The sequence below is a fragment of the Symphodus melops genome (genome assembly GCF_947650265.1).
Source record: "Symphodus melops genome assembly, chromosome: 2".
Taxonomy (NCBI): Eukaryota; Metazoa; Chordata; class Actinopteri; order Labriformes; family Labridae; genus Symphodus; species Symphodus melops.
In genome coordinates, this window is record NC_136692.1 from 21,348,212 (window position 1) to 21,368,114 (window position 19,903).

At 39.5% G+C, this 19,903-nt stretch overlaps 2 protein-coding genes across 13 annotated transcripts in view; both read left to right on the plus strand.

Moving 5' to 3' along the window:
• The window catches only part of rims1b (regulating synaptic membrane exocytosis 1b), a 76,474-nt gene extending 72,882 nt beyond the window's left edge, over positions 1–3,592 (plus strand). For all 6 annotated transcript variants that reach the window (XM_079337745.1, XM_079337746.1, XM_079337742.1 and 3 more), the window contains 2 exons: positions 93–232; positions 858–3,592. In XM_079337745.1, coding sequence (XP_079193871.1) covers positions 93–232; positions 858–1,076 — 359 coding nt within the window. In that variant the 3' untranslated portion in view covers positions 1,077–3,592. The remainder of the gene's footprint in view (positions 1–92; positions 233–857) is intronic.
• A 3,596-nt stretch (positions 3,593–7,188) lies between these two features.
• Positions 7,189–19,903, plus strand: part of LOC306820095 (potassium voltage-gated channel subfamily KQT member 5-like) — a 119,504-nt gene continuing 106,789 nt past the window's right edge. For all 7 annotated transcript variants that reach the window (XM_079337769.1, XM_079337772.1, XM_079337773.1 and 4 more), the window contains exon 1: positions 7,189–7,926. In XM_079337769.1, coding sequence (XP_079193895.1) covers positions 7,586–7,926 — 341 coding nt within the window. In that variant the 5' untranslated portion in view covers positions 7,189–7,585. The remainder of the gene's footprint in view (positions 7,927–19,903) is intronic.

A 19,903-nucleotide genomic window follows, 5' to 3' on the forward strand; every position in this document is an offset into this window, starting at 1 on the left:
CCTAAGATACACATTCATTTGAGATGTGGTTTGGATTAAATTTGGCAATTTTATGTGTTCCCCACTTATTGCTTTTCTGTCTCTGCCTTCAGCTCCATACGTCAAAGTCTACCTGCTGAATAATGGAGCGTACGTAGCCAAAAAGAAAACCAAGATTGCAAGGAAAACACTTGACCCACTGTACCAGCAAGCATTGCTATTCGAAGAAAGTCCACAGGGTAAAGTCTTACAGGTAAGCCCAAGATATTTCTCTTCCACACGAAAGGAAATGTGCTTTTCCACTTTCCACCAAAGTGGCCCTCATAGCTCGACACACATCAAATTAATTTAAAACATTTTTTAATTTAAATGTAGTTTGAGTGGTGTTGATAGCCTAGTGGTTAGATCGAACCCCATGAAATTAGGCTAACGGGCAGTCCGGTTTCAAGTTCAAACGGCAGCTCCTTTCCTTCATCATTGCCCACTCTCTCTTTCTCCTTATTTCCTTCTCTCTTGTCTTATCTACTCTCCTGTCTTGGTAAAGGCCAAATGACATAGAAAAAAAAACTGAATGCACAGTTCAGGTGATTAAAAGAGATGTTAGGGTAAACACTACACACTACATGCATGCAACAAGGAAAATTACTGAAACACAACAAAATAGACAAATGTACAAAGACAACTGCACAAGTCAAAATAAAAAGTCACAAAAAAGGTCTGCACAGTTAGGTTACACATGTTCAGTTTGATTTTTCCAATAAGGCTAACTTAGTGTGTGTATACACACACACATACACACACACACACACACACACACACACACTAAAAGGTCAGGAATAAAGCTGCTGTAATTTGACAGAAAATGTTCTTCCTTTCAGGTGATTGTATGGGGGGACTATGGCCGTATGGACCATAAGAGCTTCATGGGAGTAGCACAAATCCTACTGGAGGAACTAGACTTATCAAGCACAGTCATTGGCTGGTACAAATTATTCCCACCATCCTCTTTGGTGGATCCAACACTTGCCTCCCTGACGCGGCGGGCTTCCCAGTCGTCACTTGACAGCTCCTCCGGACCTCCAGGACTCAGGTCCTAGTGGACCAACTGCTCTACGCAAAAGTTCAACAAACTATGAAGTGTTCTGCAGAGAGAAACAAACACACACACACACACACACACACACACACACCTACACACACACACACACACACACACACAAAAGATGGCGGAGATGTAGAACAACAACAATCAGAAACAGTCACAATGAGAAAGCTTTGCTGAGATCTGACAATCACTTCTGTCGTGGTTAATTTTGTCTGTTGTTAGAAAGCGCCACATTTCAGTGTTTCATTATCATTCAAAGAAAAAAGTCTTGTAGTTTTTCTCTGTGTATGCTGAAGAAGCAGAGCCGGTGAGCAGTTGCTCTCGAGATGGGAGATCAAATGAAACAGGGTGGTTTTTCACTGAATCAACAATAGCAAAGAAATGTACATTAGCATCAGAATGTAAGTGAAGAGGTAATCACCCTCCACATCTGCAGGGGGCGCAGTCCTCTGTGTAGTGGCCTCCTCCAGAACCCAACAGACTGCCGACATCCTGTCCTCAAGGCAGGGTGCTACCACGTGGGTATTCAGTCTGGAAGCACAGGGCCTTCTTCTGGTGCCTAGACCTTAGAGCCACATCACTGGTCCTTCTCTGTCTAAGAAAAATCCTCATTATGTTTACTGTGGCTGCTCGATGCCACACTGTTTTAGCGTGATTGCTTGGTTGTTAATTTTCTTTCCCTTTGTTACTACTGGCACAAAAGGTTTTTACAGTGCATAAAATGCTCATGATAGTTTTGTCAGTCTGGTGTGTGCATGGAGATAAAAAAAAAAAAAGTAAACACAAGAGATAAAAAGGATATTCAATCTATTAAATGTCTGCAAGTGTTATGCAGGGGGAGGGAGGGGAAGGCTGATAATGATAGATTTTTACACTTGACAGTGAGATTAGCTTGCAGCGTTGTTTTCCTTGTTCCACCACTGGCCAGTTGTCTTTGTATAGATGTAAATTAGGTCTCCCAGAGGGTTGACCTACAAATGAAGTTTATGTCACTTTGAAATGCCACAAGGGTTCAACATCACTGTAAAAAAGCTAAAAAATAGGAAGTCTTTGTTCATTGATGAGACATATGGGAGCGTCTAATTTTTCACCCCAGCACGTTACAGGTTTCTATCCAGCCCTTCGTTGACCTTCTTTTGAAAATTAACCCAAGCACAAGAGCTTGATTTTTTTACGACAAAAAGTTTAACTTTTTGAAGAAAAAAAAAAAAAAAGAGTAAAAAAATAAGAAAAAAGCAGCAATCCCTTCACTCTTTCTGTTCATTTTCTTTTATTAGATGCTCAGAAAAAAGAAAAAAAAAGAGTTGCTTACAGTTTCCAATGTTCATCTCTGTGAATGTGAAAGTAACCAACCAGACTGATCTGATCAGGACACTAACATCAATGCTCATCCTCCGTTCGGCCCGCAGGCTCCACCTACCAGGAAAAAGGGGGAGCCAGCATGACTTTGGAACCTGTTCAAAGCTGCATGCACATTTTTGTAAAACAAAACATACAGAAAAAAAGATACTGATCTAAATACGTGTGTTAGTTCCACATACTGTAGGGCCGCTTGTATGTTGCATGCAGTTGTACAGTTTGCTCGTACTTGAATATTAAAGAGATAAAACCAAGAAACTGAAGCCATTCCCATTACGCAAAGACATTTGAACTCAACTGCAGTCAATTCCGCGTCCCTCAGTCCGGTGCTGAATGTCGCTCGAACTAAATATCCCAAGATTACGTTGATGTCTTTCCCTTACCCTCTGGACGATGTACTGTACTGCTCAGTCACACTGAGCAGACCTCACAGCCCTCTACTGTTGTTCCACCTCATAGTATACCTCCAAGGGGCTGAGATAATGTATGAATAGCTATGTACAAATCAGATCCACTTATATGGAAATATGAATTATGTTTAACATAATGATTTCAGATATAATAACATATGAACTGTTAAGTTATATAAAGAATAAATAAAGATGCACAGAGAGTCATAAACTGTAAATACTCAAAAGCCATTCCCTGGGTTTTCAATAGGTTCAGTGATCATTTGCAAAGGGACAAAGTCATATATTGTGGAGCGATTAATATACTATAAGGGACCATGCAGTGGGACAATACAAGGCGATGGACTTTGTTCACAAAAAGGCCGTGCTATCAAACACGGCTGCAAAATCTACAGGTGTTCCACTGTGCTAAAAGTCTTCTGAACACTTCTTTGTGCTTCAAACTCAATGTCTGAACCGTCAGTCACACTTTACAGGAGTTGACTTTTCTTTTTATCGTCCAGTAAAGCTGGTTTTTCTTTTCCTTTTTTTTGGGTCAGTATTAACAGAAAAAAAAATAGCTGATTGTTTACAACTTCTGTGTTCCACCGAAACAAAAAGAAAATTAGAAAAGAGTAAAGCATTCACTGCAACATTTCTTGTTTGTATAACAGATGTGGCTCAAATGATGTGTATGTTTTATATTAAAAAAAATAGTTCATTTTTATTATTTACAAATAAAAAGAATGTGTGGAAGAAACCTGCTTTCATTTTAATGTATTCTGCCCATATTTCCAAATGGAAGTTATTAAATTATTATTTTGTTTGAGAATTCTAGGGGGTCGAAGTTATAGAACTAATTTCAGCAGTTGTATATAGGAACATCTGTAGAAAGCCACTGAATAATGCTGTTACAATATAAAGGCATTGAGTAAATCAAGGAAAACAAAGTATAATGGAGAGTTGGTGGAGTGTCTGTGCTTGCTTCAGTTGTGTGCGACATGTTATGTCTGTATGCCTCTCTCCTTTATGCCTTGGCCCTCTGTTATCACAAATGTAATGCAATTTATTGTATTTTAATTTTTTAATTATGCACTTTAGGTTGCCGATTCACAAATGGCCGGTGACTACGGCTGGAAGTTAGCGGCAAAGGCTAAAGCTGCACCTTTTATTTTAAGAAGGGATTGTCCACGAAATAATAAAATAAAAAAGTAAAGTAATTTGACCGTATCTAACATAGTAAGAGAGAAAGATAGTTGCAGAGCAATAGGCAGATTCCTCTATTTTATGACCAAAGCAGCAGACTTGTTGGTGTTAAAATGTTGAGTGTTGGTAAATAACAGAACATTAAGACTTAAAAAAAGAAATGAAAGATTTGAAGCAGACTTAGTACAATTCCATCCAGACAGGTGGAGTGTATTCTCTCTATGCTTCTTCTACAAACATTTCTTATGCAATTCGTATTTTTATGGAGAGAAAAAAAGGTTTGACCTAGTTTTTGTTGATTAGAGCAGATGAGAATTTAGTACTGCTGCAATCTCACACAATAACTCTCTTGTCTTTGGTGCTACAGAGCGCCTCAACGGAGAGGAAGTTGGACCATAAGGGCCTCATGTGTGACCTCACATATGATACAGTGCAGCAAAGGGCTTGGGAGATTTATATTCTACATCCTCTTGTCAAATAAGTAGAAGGCCCCCTGCAAAAACATCTGCAGGCAATCTGCACTAACCTCCCTCGCACCAGGCCTGCAGTGCCAGCTGGGCCCCCAGTTCCCCTCGTCACGGCATCAGGGTCACAAACTCCAGTGTTTCAAAGCATGGACACGGATCATGGCAGTAAGGAAAACCAAAGATCACAGAAGTCACAGGTCAACATGAAGTTTCCATGCTGCTCCCAGGAAATGGATTAATCTATCTAATCAGGTCAAAAGCTAATCATTAGAGCAAACCATGACAGGGAAAATCACATTATGAAGTTATATAATCTTTAATAATATGCATTAAGAAAAAAAATAATGTAGTTGATCAAAGTAAACAGAAAAACTTTGAGAAAATTGATTCATTTTTCAACAATATTCGTCCATGTATGTCTTTATTTCATTTGGACAATGGAGAGAGACAGGACATGTTTAAAAAGAAAGTGGAGGAGAACATAGCGCAAATGTTTGGACTCGAGCCAAGGACAACAGCAAGGCACAAGCTGTTGCCCAGGGATTCCCAGACATTTCAGATCCTGACCTCCAAAGTTAGGTTGCCAAAGATTGGGGATCCCCTCTGTGGTCAGGGCACATAACCCCATATGCACACACACTAAAAGGACTATCCAAACTCTGGTAACAAAAGAAAACAACAGCCTAAATACCTTCAAATTATTGTATACACTGTCATTTAGAAATCTTGAAGAAGATTGCAAGTAATCTCCATGTTCGTATCTCGACTTTAGCACTAAGTAGACTTACAAAACTTAAGAGACAGGTGCATTTTTTTTGTGGATTCCTTCAATGTTCCTGTCATGTGCAAACTGTCATCTGCATTAAAACAGTTTTTAGAAATTAAATTTCCTTTTATCTCACTTAATGAATTGCTTTAATTTGGGGAAAGACACAGTGGTTTTAATGGGCTGTCACAGCTCCAAGAAAGGCCCTGTGATCTTCAGAGATGGGAAAAGCATGGCACAGTGTCAAGAGATATGAAGAGAGAACAGAGAAAAATCAGTGAGCACAACATCATTTTAAGAGGCGTATTTATCATATCCTTAATGATCAGAAGTTCATGTGAGTTTTAGTGCGAAAAAAAAAAAAAATCTTGTGAGACTGGGCCATATTCACAACGCTACCTAAATAAAGTGACACAATACAGCGGTGCACTGATTAAAGCCTCCTCACATGCTAATATACAGTAACTATCAGCATTTGAAAAGCTACTGAACAAGTGGGCATGTGATTTTAAACATTTTGAAAGCTATATACTATTTTTATATATTAAAGTACAGGTTGCAATTATTTCAACAGAGATTTGAATTTCATGTATTCATAATTATACAATGTCTGATACAATTATGATCTATTATCGCCAAAAGAGCACGTTTTTTTTTTAGATTAACCAATCACAGCTTCTAAAAAAACGTGTCATACCAAGCACCTGGGTCGACACTCCTCATCAAGAAATAAAGTTACTGTCTCTTCCTCGCTCAGAGTTGCTCTGAGAATGTGTCTAAAACACTCCGATACAAAGACTTCTTTCTAGGATTTTGTAAGTTGAGTTAGGAGCTCTGAGGTTTGTTTTCAGATGTGTTGTGTATACTGGCACAGGTGTATGGAGATGTTGTCTCGTGCTGCAGCTTGCAGCCACCGGTAGGTGGCGTAATTTAGTTTGGAAGACAGAGGGAGTAGCTCAGTCAGTTGTTCTGAGGCTGTCAAGCCTCTGAGTTTTGAACGTTTCCTCTCAAACACACACATGCACGCACACACACACACGCACACGCACACACACACACACACACACACACACACACACACACACACTGATTGTTTCAATATCAGTGAAAATGCACGTGTTCCCCACAAACATGCTCTGCAATCAGACTGATAAGGTTAGGGTAAGTTTCTTTAGTGGACTAAACTGGTGTCTGGTGGATAAATGTGCGTGTATTATAAACCTGAGAAGGGGAAGTCACCGGTTGTTTTCTTTTCTGGCAGCCGCTTTCACTTGAGGCTATGGTGGCAAAAAGGAAGCTGTATTTTCGATTCAATGAGCTCACAGTTTATTCTGAAATATAACGTAATTTGGGACAAATGACTTAACATCTAAATAATTAAAAGTACCTTTAAAAATACTCACGCAATATTAATACACCACTTACACATCGACAAGAGAGTCTCCACATAAACTGTTAGAGAAATGCTCCCTATTGCCACATGGGTAAAGTGACAGCAGCAGAACAGATTGTGACATCTCTTTAAATAACAGGGAAAAGCTATGCATATGACATCACATGGCCTTTAGACATTGTATTTGCTGAAACCATATTTACAGAACACCTTTAACTCAATTGTGAGATGGCTTCTCTAAATTAAAAATAATTTTGGTCTCAGAATAATATTTTCTGCAGATGTTCAATGAGTCGTCCGTAGCGGTTACTTTTCCAGCGGACCAAGTGGAAAATTCATTGGAATCCATGTTACCTGATAGGCTTTTGGTAGATGTGGTTTAATTTAGAAGTTTTCGGGAAATTAAACATTTTTGAAAGACGTTGTTTATTTGCAATAGAAAAAAAACATCTCCCGGACACTGAAAGCTTCATGATTAAACCGATTATGATGATGGAAGGATCAAGATAAAGTGAGCTGCGGGCGCGACCAGCACAGATGCGCATCTGTCGTGGACGCGTAGCGCTCCATGAAGCAACAGGCGGTAAAGCCCACGTCGACGAAAGCCCTTGTTATTGCTTAAAATATTTATAATTTTGATCAAACGGAAACCCACTCTCTCTATAACTTTGTTATTTGGTCGGATTGGATAGTATAGCACGCAAGGCGCGCGGTGGATGCCTTTACGCGCGGAGGCAGTTGTGCAAATGACTCAAGAAGCGAGTGCGTAGGAAATAGGGCGGTCAAAGTGTGACGGTAAACAGCGACCGTTTCACCCTACTCAGCCCCTTCTGAGTCCTACACGTGTGAGACTTAGTGAAGCTCCCAGCTCTGGACACGCATGCTTGAAAATACCTACGTGCACTTGATGCCAGTGATGCCATGCCCCGGAACCACAGCGGAGACGAAAGTGGCACCGGGCTCTGGATGAGGACATCGCCAGGGCACCGTAGCGAAGGCTACGGCTTAAAAGATGTGGAGTCCGATCGGAAGATGATGAACAACGCCGGAGACGGTTTGCTCTCAGCCACCGCCGCAGCAGGTGCTGCCGGGTCCGACAGTCTGCGGGGGAAGCAGGGAGCTCGGCTCAGCCTGCTGGGGAAGCCGCTCATATACAGCGCGCAGAGCGGCCGGAGGAATGTGCGCTACCGACGTCTCCAAAACTACCTGTACAACGTGCTGGAGAGACCAAGAACCTGGGCGTTCATCTACCATGCGTTTGTGTAAGTTCATTTCCATAACTTGAACGACACTTGTAAGACTTTGAGTCGCACACCTGTTGATGCTGTTTCACTACTAAAGCATTTCGAATTCGCAAACCCTGATGGTGCACACTTGTGCAGTAGCATAACGTAACATACAGTAGCCTACCTGCTGCAGCACGAATCTTACATGTTTCTCTTTATGTGATTTGCTCACATGAGAACATGCATTGAAAGTCTTGATTGCACAGCTTTTACACAAAATATGACAACCTTTTCTCAGCTAACACTGAAAACCTTTTCTGCAGCTTGAATTATTAACCTATTGATTGCAACGAAGAGCTTTTTGATGCAACATGGGGCTTACTGTAAACATCTAACCCAAGTCACTGTTCCAGGAGTTTTTGTTTTGTTAATGAAATTGACGTTTTATCACATGACTACAATTATAAATATACAACTGAAGTTATAATTCAAAGTCATCATGAAAGCTGCTTTCTCAAGGGTTTTCTGCATTTATTATTTCCACAGTATGGTCGTATATACTGAAACCTTATTTGACATCTTTACTGATAAAAACAGAACTTAGTATCTGTCCTGAGGTCAAGAATCAGGAACATCTTAAGCCTTCCTGTCTGCTGTCTGTCATTCTTGGCTTTCCAACCAGCTGCATTGGATTTCCCGCTTGCGACTGTTGTTGCACTGTGACACTCTTACAGAGAGAGGAAGGAAGTTGAGACACATGCTGACTGTCGAGCACCATCTTTTTTGGTCTGTGGCATAGTTTGTTTGTGCTCTATGTTTGAACTGTGGTTGAAAAAAGAGAGGTGGGGTGATCATAATACTGTAGCTATGGCTCGTTTCTGAACAGTGTAACCCATTGATCATTTACATTTTCTATTTAGCTCTTTAAGTTGTGCAATGAAATACATGCAAAATCCTGCTTTGGGAAGGATTCCCATCAAATTTTGTTAAAATTAGGACAGTTTTGATGTTGCTGTTTTTTAATTTTATTGCACAAGATGTAACTGTAGTATTATGTAACAGCTGTGGCCTGCTAGTAGTCACTAATCACCTACACCTATCGTCCAATGAATACCATGAGTGAGATGTTTAATAATTACTCCTTAACTGTTCAGTCCTGATATTGTGTTTTCTGGTCTTCACATATTTCTTCTTCATTAGAGGTTTTTTATGAAGACTTCTTCTACACCCCTTTCTTTGAAACAAGACACATTTTTAACATTTTAAAATCTTCACAATCACCACGTCTGCACACACCTCTTCTTCAGCAACTGACATCTCACAAGAAATGGTACAAACCAATGTTCTTGTTAATAAAAGGGGAGGGCAATATATTTGTTGTCTTATCAATTTGAATTGTCCATATTTGAATAACATTTTTTGAAGGTCCATATTATACCCTATTTGGGGTTCACTTATCTCATTTATGTGTCTTCTAAAGTACTTCACAACCGCTAATATTAGAAAAAAACATGTTTTCATACTGCTACTTCATGCTGGTTCTCTCATCTGTCATGTATTTCTGATGCTCAGACTCCCCCACTAAAGAGAAAACAACAACAAAAACATTGTGATCTGATTGGTCAGCTGATCTGCTCTGTCATAATTGGTCAGTCGTCAATCGTCAGCTTTCCATATTGGAAATGCTACACTCAGTCTGAGGGGAGCTTGTGCTTACGACAATGAGCCAATAGGCTTGGATCAGTGACATCATGGGTATGTGATGTCATGTACCCATTTTTAATGAGAGGGGCTAGGGAACGAGTATTTCATGCGGCTACTGTTAACAGAAGGAGGTAGGAAAAGCCGTGTTTCTGCGGACTTTGTATTTGTGCACATAGGTGTCCCTAAACATATACAAGACAGCTGGAAAACACACTGAAGAGCATATAAAACCAGAAAAGCATAACATGGGACCTTTAATTGTATTGGGAGGTATTGTTGTATTCCTATTTGCAGCATATGAAACAAGACAGTATAGGCCTTCAGCTTTTGCTGCATTCAAATGTCTGCAGATAATCTAATTTTCCGGTGAAGTTCATTTTTGATAGTTTGTTTTTGCGACTTGTTGCAGCAGGAGATTCTGTAAAACCACTTACATGCTGCCATGCCTGAACTGCTCTTGAGCAAGATGCAAACACATAGCTTTTCCAAGGGATCTATGTAGCACTATACAATCAGTTGCACCACAGCTGTGTAAAATTATATCAACTATACAAGTCGTTTTTCAACTTGTCCAGATAATTTTATGATTTATGGGGGCCTTTAAGTGAATAATCCCAGTCGAACAGGAGATAATTTTCACAATTATTCCAACATCAAAGGATTGCAGAGTAAATTTGTAGCCCTTTATCTTAGACATTTTCTCAATCTGTTATCTAAAAAGTTAGTTATTGGACAACCCTGCACATTTCGATATCAAAGTCCATTGAAGTTGAATTCCGCAGACAGTATTAGTCACTGCTCGTAAATCTTCTGATTGAAGTGATTAAAATTGATTAGGCCACATTTTTTTCTGTTGTAAATGCTGGACAGGACAGAGTGTATAATAAGGCTTTGGTACAAAGCTGTACCAATTGGACTGGTTAGTACATGAACTAGGCTCCTTAAACTAAATTATCTTAAAAAGTCTGTGTTCAACTAAATGAGAGGGACTGGAATTACAAGCCTTGCCCTGGAGGTGTTTGTTTTACATTTAAGATATCCATCTGATAAACCCTCCCTTTTCTAAACCACTGTGCATCATGGACAATGTTTTCTCAACAGTCGCCTCTTTCAGTAGCATCCATTTTGAAACAATAATTTTAGCAGAGGAAATCTGTAACAGAATGTTTCAATACAATACAAATACAATTACTTTATATAACAATGAAAGTCTCTGTCTATACTGTATTTGTGTAGTATCGTATTTCCTAACAGAGGAGGATTACCTTTAAGGTTTGTGTTTCAGATATATAGTTAAATTCCAGATATTTAGTAGTTCCAATCCTCAGACTGCTTTATTAGGCCCAAGTATTAAAAGAGATTGGATCTCAACTTGCTCATTTTGGTTGACACCTTGGCTTCAATGTTAACATTAGAATATGATTTACATCTTTTGTTAAAAATGTTGATGCACGCATATCCATAAGGATCCTTCCTGTGGCAGTTAACGTGAACCAAAGACATGGATGGACTGAGCTCCCACTCAGCCCTTTTGAGGGGAGCCTTGCTGTCACATTTCTGTATTGGCAAATTGAGATCAAATCCAAATTCAGCTGATGAGACAGCAAACTGTGGATCACATTTACAGCTTTTTAGTCCATGTATTTATGTAAAGTGGGCATTTCATAGCCACTTTACTCAAAGAGCAGCTAACTACCCAACAGGGCCACCTTAACCCTGCCCATTTAGATATTTTACTATTTTCTGTCTCATCTAATGAAAAATAAGTTACGTGTTCTGCACAGCAAAGGATATGTTTTGAGACAATGGGGATAATCTCTCATCCATTATTTAGGGGAAAATGTTAAGCTTTTGTGTGGATGTCTCTTTTTGTGTCAGCCCTGGGGTTCCCAGTGGACAGTGTGTAGTGGCCTACAATACCTCTTATCTCTTTGCGGATCAGGTCCTGTACAAGTATAAGTGATATACAGTAATGTGAAGAATATGCCTTATGTCTTTAACAGTCAAACCCTTTTACTCACTGTGAACTCTGTGAGGAAATACTAAACAAAATCTGTTTCAGATTCAGACAACTTTATGTATCCCATGAAGGGCATTCAAGTTTGACAGCCCACCAAGTCTTAGTAAAAGAAGTTAAGACATAAGTGGGAATAAAAACAGTCACAGCAGCATTAGGGCAGATGCATGTGAGACAGACCCGGTCGCAGCATGACATTAAAATAATTAAATATAAATAATTTACTTGGTCATATAGATGCATCAGTATGTTAATTTCTATGTTTGTATCATAAACGTGAAAAATAAAATCCTTGGAGGAGCTTTAAAGAAAAGCTGAATGTGTTGAACTCCACATGGAGAGAATGTTTGATAAAATGAATGAAATAATCGTCCCGTGATAACATGTCTGTAGAGGAGGTTGTGTCTCTGAGCCCTCTTACTCAGAATCTTTTATGTTGTGCTGTTCCGCTGCTTTCAGGTGGAGGTTAACAAACTGCTCCTTTCTTCATCTGCTTTGTCTTACAAATTAGGAACAGGTGAGAGGAACAAATACACTCACCAGCCTGCCCTCGCTGTGTTCGGTTATCCTCTGTCTCACATGCCAGCACAGTACATCCTCATTGGCTCGGATTCTGTAAGGAATGTTTTACATGCCCCCTGATGGAATTACTCTACATATTGAAAACTAAAGATCTAAAGAAATCAAGACCAAGAGTCAAACTTCTTTTTTTAATGTATGCAAATGATGTTCGATGTAAAATGCTCAATTTTAAAGATTGAATCCACTTGTGAAACTTATGGAGAGGGCAATTTCAGAATTCCTTCCTTTAACTGTAATATTGGTGTTGATATCTAACTAGCTATCTTACCCACATGTGCCATTCCACTTCCCTGCAATTGCGTTTTCTGTACACTGTATGACTAGAGCATACATGTATATTTTTATCCTTTCCCTAATGTGACAGCAGCAGCACTGAGCCAGTCTTTGTGTTGAGTTGAGCTATGCCTGGGGTCCCAGCCTGCTCTCCTTCCTGCACGCAGACACACATACACAGTGCTGCCATTCATCTCACCTCTGGATTAACAAGCTCTTATCCTTGCAAGTATGTTCAGCGGCAGGAAAGTGTGGGGGAAAGGGATACAGTGTTCCTCCAACTCAGGTTTCAGTGCTGGAGTAGTGACATGAACTCACTGCTCTCACTTGTTAAATATCTATCAGTGGGTTTATTATTGGGAATATTTGGATTTATAGACTGCAATAAACTGCAGTAAAGGCTGCTGGCTCATCCTGAAAGCTGTGTTTGATAGGGATTGTTGGGTATTTGAGGCTGACAGACACAATAAAATGTTTAGTAGACATCTGAATGTATAATCAGGCGCTGCTCTGAATCTCAGTGCTTCATGTTACAATTTGGGAACATTTATAGTGTAGCAATTGACACTATGTCACAAAGAAATAGCTCTGTTTTTCTGTAAATCCAGGCTTTATTCCCTCATTCAGAGGCTTATGCCCTCTGGTGTGGTGCAAGTCACAAGTCGTTGTAGTTTGAATAAAAGGCTACTCTCAGAATTTTGTGAGTCGAATCACATTTGGCTTTTTATATACAAAGCTTAAACTGTATGGTTCTTTTTTTCGTTTCCACACCAGCTCAAACTCCCATATAAGCCTGACCAGCTAACTACTTTCTCACTTTTTAGTACTGGTTGTCAATTGCTTAGGCTGTGAGGCTTAAATAAGGGACTTCTAAACTAGCAGCTACAGTGACAGCCAAGCTATTGCCTCTTCAAAGTGTGTTAGAGAGACACTGACAAATAATTTTAAACTTTTTAATGCACCATTAGACTTAACTGGTTGGCTTGACTTTTGGAAGTGGAGATATCTGCAAAAAGTGTGTGTATGTGTTTGCCTGCCTGCCTGCCTGCCTGGCTGAGTGCGTATGCATGTGAAGATCTTTTTTATATAAACAATGTGGTTCCAATACCAGGCTCCAATACATCGTTATTAAATACCAGCTAGTGGTATTTAATAGCGGTGTAAAGATTAATCGTGAGGCAGTTAAAAATCGATTAAAAGTTGCCACGGTTCACATCGATACTTTAAAAAAATAAATCGCAGGAACAGCGTTCGAAATCAATACCAGCCAAGCGCCAAACGCGGGTAGATTTTCCGTGTGGTGAGTTAATTTCAGAGAGCTATCTGACCCAGAGCGGGTAACTGTTTTACCATAAAGTCATAAAACGCTATACGCGTGTTTTAATGTAGATGCAGCTGTCCGCTCCTCTCTCTGCTGCACGCTGAGTCTGACACACCAACACACACGGCGGCACGCCCCTTTTGACTTTTAGTTTATCAGCACACAGCTGATCCATGATCCATACGACAGAGTCGGTAACATGTGATCTGGTCAAACGGTCGACTTTTGTCCGTTCACTTTCACCACGTCTGCAGCTAACGTCCTCTCACAGTCTCTGTAGTCTCAGTCTGTGAGCGCGCTGAATGCACGCGCAGCAGCAGCAGCAGACAGAGATACATATAATAATGAACAGGCTGATTATATGAAGAGTGTCATGTTGTCAAAGGTAAATCAAGAGAGAACTTGTTTAGTGGAATAAAAATGTATTATTCTCTGATGGATTTTACTTTTTAGTCTGCAATGTTAATGCGGCGGGGATCAGAGAGCAGGGGGCTCTGGGAACTACCTATTTAATAAATCAAGGCAAGCAAATATATATTTTAAATTTCTCAATATCATGATCTGATAAAAATGATTGAATTTTAAATCTGTAATAGATAAAACAGAACATAATGCTTTCTCATTTAAATGTACAGTAAGGTGACACACAAACACTATTTGTTATTTCAGCCATTAAAACACATTTGGCCTGTATTTTTCATCTACCTGCCACCTTGACCTTAATCAAAATGTTAATTTGGGACCCTGTCAGTAATATGGTGAGCATCAGCAGCTGTAGAGCAGAGGTGGTTGGTTGTATAACAAGCAGGCGTTACCATGGTAGCTGCAAAGACTACAAGCAGGTTTGTATCGTGAAGCCAGTATCGTGAATCGTGAGTTGAATTGTTACATCCCTAGTATTTAATGTGAAACTGCTTTATTCAGTGTTTTTACTGGTTTTAACTGCATTGTTAGTTTTGAGAAGGAGACCCCTACTGTATAGTATACTTTATAACTCCGCTCACAGTTTGAACCATTATAAATATTGAAACATATATTTAACAAAAACACTTGCAGACTCATGCTTTTTTGGGGGGGCAGTTTAAACTCAGAGAGGACTTACTTTAAAAGCTGGCATTCATGTAAATTCCCCTTTTTCCCTTTGTAAATGCAAACAAAGGTGACTGGTGTGTCCTGTTTTTCCTTCCCCTGTCCTTCTCTTCTTTTATTTGTCCTTCTCCCCGTTTTTCACTCTGATTATACACAAAAAAAACCACACACACACACACACACACACACTCACAAAACATACACACATACACAAACAGCACTACAAAACAGATTTTCATTTCCTCCTGCTAGTTTACATTTTGTCTTGTTTGTAATGTCTTAAATGTTAACACATATTTTCACATCCTCATATTCATCTCTCACTTGTATTGTCCTACATCACTAAGAAAAAAAAAGGTGACTTGTGTGACATTTATGGGTATTTTGTGGTAGCACATGGTTGGATTTGTGACTCAGAAACACACTTCTTATAAAGGGCGATAGCAAAGACCTGTAACCTAAAGAGTGGAAGGGAAACCTGCTGGTTTGATGATCGCAGTAGCATCAAGCAGAGGCATGATGTGTCTCTGTCCAGATGGTGGTTGCTGTGTCAGTGTGAGGGCGAGGAGCAGAAGCTGTGTCAAGATGGTTACAAGATAAATTTGACTGCGACAGCTTGACTTTGACAAGTGAAAGCAAGATGAAGACTTTTAAGGAAAAAGCTGTGTTTAATCGTTTATCTGATATAAATGCAATTTAATCTAGTTTAATGGTGTTTTAGAATGTAATTATGTGTTCATGTTTCGAATTATTGTGGTTTTGCATACATTTGCGCTTTATTTTTATGTTCATTTTACATAACTGCAACTTTCAAAGTCACTTTTGCAGAATGAGTTGCTGTTTTAACTGTAACATATATGTTAATATGTTTAGAGAGTCAGCCAGTAAAACATTCCCCTATCAAGGATGCACCAAGTTTTACAACTGTTACCGTATATTTAGGTTTCTAAAATGATACATCGTCTGTCCAACTATATTTCATGTGTGATTTTTGGGTTCTCTGGGATCCACTTTGGTAGACCTGGACCAAATCTATTAGACCAAGCAGGACTCAAACAATGCTGATTACACATGGTTCTAACTAAATTGGTTAAGGCCCAACCCTCGAATTCTAATCTTTTTCAGAAATATATGTTTTGCTTTTTGAAATAGAACAAGTCAAATCATGTTAATCAGAATAAACATGATTGGACTAATGTCCATATATTGTAATATCAGTTTAGGTTGAAAACAATGGAAGGGGCAGTCACAGCTGATCAGCAGGATCAGTTACCATAGGTTACCGTGTCATGTTTCAGTTCTTCATCCACTCAGAGGGAGTTCCCCTCGCTCTCTTTTCAGGGACGTCCACGTAACACAAAGACTAGGCCTTGGGACAGGACACACCTGTACTCATGTGTTTGTGCCTCAGGAGAACAATCAGTCACTTTAACAGCACCTGTTGATTCAAAGCTTCTCTTAAAGGGAATATTACCGAGTTAATACATTGAACAGAGTGAAATAAGAGTCTTTCTGCATGTAGACTTGCAAACAATCTGAATCAATTTCCCTGCTGGCCATGCGAAAAAATGCAGGTTTTAAACCCCCCTGCATTGGCAATGATTATGTCACTAAGACATTCTTGCCTTCTATCCATCCTTCCCTCATATGAACATCATTATATCAAGCTTGATATCAACGTTTTATCAAGTCTGTGCAGGAACTCAATTCTTCGTCTTTGAATTAAGTTCTCAATCGTGGACGAGGGTTTTTCTGGCCTGCTGCCCCTTGAGTCTCACTTTCTGCTCAGGTTTTTCTTTTTTACCCAACCAGTCACGTCACATGTTGTATTCTGTGAATCACCTTCAGTCTGACAAAAGCACCCTTTTCTCATTTGCTTGTGCCATTTTTGCTTATTGCCTCTTGTGTCCCTCACCTCTTTATATTTGCTACAGTGCCTCTAGAGATTTCATGTTATTTTTACACCCCTCTTCTACCCCTCTTCTAAGAAAAAGCTCATCTCACATAATTGTTGAGGCATTACGTCAGAATGACCTACACCATCAGATATAAGTGGTGTAAAAGTGTTGAATGTACATCTCTTCTTCGCCTCTTCCCACTTACCCTCCTTTCATGTCTCTCCCCTGTGGCCTGTGCAGACTGCTGCTTGTTTGCATTTCTGTCATCACTGTGCCTGTGATAGCACTGTTCTGAGGCCAGGCTCCAGAACAACGACCATAAGCTTTCATAGTTCTACCTCTTTTCTTTGCCTAGTTTTATTGTTTTTTCATACTTTCCCGATCCCTTCGTCTTTATCCCTTCTTTTTATATATGCTGGCAGATGCTTGCCTAAAGGGGAACTGACACAAAGGGATGGAGCTCGCTTGACTAGTTTGGAGTGTTGCACAGGCAGATTGAGGCTTAATAACTGAGTTTATCTGCTGACTGCTGAGGTGCTTTAGAGGGAGCCTCATGCAAAGCACATACAGCCGGAATCCTAATATGTTTTTATGCAGGCAACAGCAGCAGCCTCTCAAAGTGCCGAAGAAATCCAGAATAAAAAAGCTCCGACTAATTTTTGAGCAATTTTGTGTTGTCGTAGCAATTGATGCTGTCTTCTTGATGTTGCCTTCAAGAATGGGGAAAGAAGGCATCTTGGATGGATTTCAATAAGCCAACAGAAATAAATCAAAGGGAGCGATTCTGCCTGTGTGTGCTTTCTGTCAGCCACTGCTGGAGTCGCCCATGCTGTCAGTTCTGTGCCACAATGGCCAGCAGTTAGACACGGCTCATACGAGCTGAGCCCTAGCCTCTGCCACTGATCTATAATTAGGCATACAGCAGCTTGTTTAGGTTGCATGGAGCCTGTTGAGTTCCTGTTGTAATAACAAAGGTATCCCTGAACATCCTGTGTTGTCCTAAGCTAGTATTTTAACTAAAAACTTTTTTTTAAATATTTGTATTTTTTTATATTTTTATTTTATTTATATGTATTGTATTTCACCCACTAAGTTGGAAGAGACTTTAAATGCATTATTTCAATTATTATTCTTGATAACATTGCTGATTTAAAAAAAAAATATCGAACAAAATCTATTGAACACATGCTCTTTGAGTCTATACAATAACTGGTAATCAGCCGATATCGAAAGACAAACTGTATCGAAATGCCTTGCTCCAAAAATAGCCAAACTGTTCCTTGTTCAAGTGTGAAATGGGCTACACACTATAGTACTCATCATACCAGGGGGTTGGTTGGGGGAGTGTTCTATGCAAGGACGAAGGATATTCCACCATCTAGATTTTACAGCTGCGTTGAGCATATAATGCTGAAGATGGTCCAGGGAATGGGGGTTGTTGGCAGGGAGAAACAGCATGGGGCACTGCTCTAGGACACTATGCTTGGCACGAGTCTGGTAATGCTGCAGTGTAGTTGGTGACATGCCAGAGGCCCTCTGACATCTCTGACTTACCCACAGGGGAAACACTGAAGCTGGGTAGTCAGCCTGTCCCTCTACAGTTCCCTCACTCCATCCCAGCTACTGATGGATCTAACCAGAAATGCACGACAGGAGTAGCTTCTCCCATACTTTATGATGGCAACCGAGAGGCAGGTTTACGCTTTAAGTATGGATCCTTACTTGTGTTGTAAAGGTCCTCTGCCCTTTTTTCCAAATACATCCCAGCTATTTGGGTTTAGTTTTTCTCTCCTCTCCCTCTCTACTTTTCCCATTGTCAGTGTTTTTCCAATTAATTTCATATATTTTTTTTGTAGATTCTTTATCAGTGTTGACAACATCTCTTGCATTTGGAAGAGTGCGAGCCCAAGCCTTGTGCGAACACAGCAAAATATCTTAATCCATAATCAGTCATATGTAGTTTGCAATATAAGGAAATGCATATGAATTAGCAGATGTGCATAAACCCAGCAGGTCAGACTTGGCACACGGTGGGACCTTTTTTCTCTTTGTGAGGATTCTAAGCGTTAGAAATACAAGAAGATGAGAGAGCCTGCATGGAGCAGCAGTACATGAAAACAAACTAGCAATTGTAAACATACTTTAGTAGGCATATAAAATAGTTGAACCCCCAAAAGGTTATGATATACAGCATAAAGGGAACTTTAAAACAACATCAAGTACTGTCTAGACCAGTGGTTCCCAAACTTTTATTTGCCAAACCTTAAACAAAAATATCAAGTAAAGTAGCAATATAGAGTATAACTGCAACATTCAACTGAATACTTTTTTAAGATTCACCATTAGGTCCCGTGTCCACTTTGCATTTTTTGCTCAATGCCAGCTTCTTTTTTTAGCTGTTTTCAATGGGTAGAAAGTGTTTGCAGTAGAAAGCGGCTGTCTGGGTATAAAACGGAGTGCCCAGCACATTTTTACAAGCTCTCTGCTGTTTTTGTGTGGCCGCTCTAAGTGCTCAAGTTTAAAATCTTTCAACTTTTCAGAAAAGTGATGATGACGTCGCCAGCGTGTTTTTTTTTCTTTTTAAAAGTGTATGATATTTCCCGTATTTTAGCCTCCTGAGGTTTGTATCTTGTCCATGTCTGCTGGGTAGTGTCAGTCATATGATCACATCATAGGTGAAACATTTAAGAGATGGACATACAGTATGTGTAATGAGCAATAAACAATCTTAATTTTGTGTTTTTCATTATTCTTTATATTTGACATTTCTTTTAATTCTATTTTATATGTTGGTCATTTATTCTTTTTTTTTAATTTTGAGTACATGTTTTTTTAGCCTTGTGTTTTTCTTTTGCACCAATACACCAAGACAAATTCCTTGAATATGTAAATGTACTTGGCAATTAATAAACGATTCTGACAAGTGAATTTGAGTATCGTGTCCATGTCAGCTCAGAAAGAGTATTTAAACTTAATCAAACTGCAGAATTTCTCTTTTAGGTCTTTTTATGAAGCTGATAAAGAAAAAGTCATATTCTTTAAAACAAAGCCATTTCATATACAGAACTTGGCAAAGCTGCAATCATATTTTGCACAAAATACCTTACTCTGATGGATAGAAATAGTTTT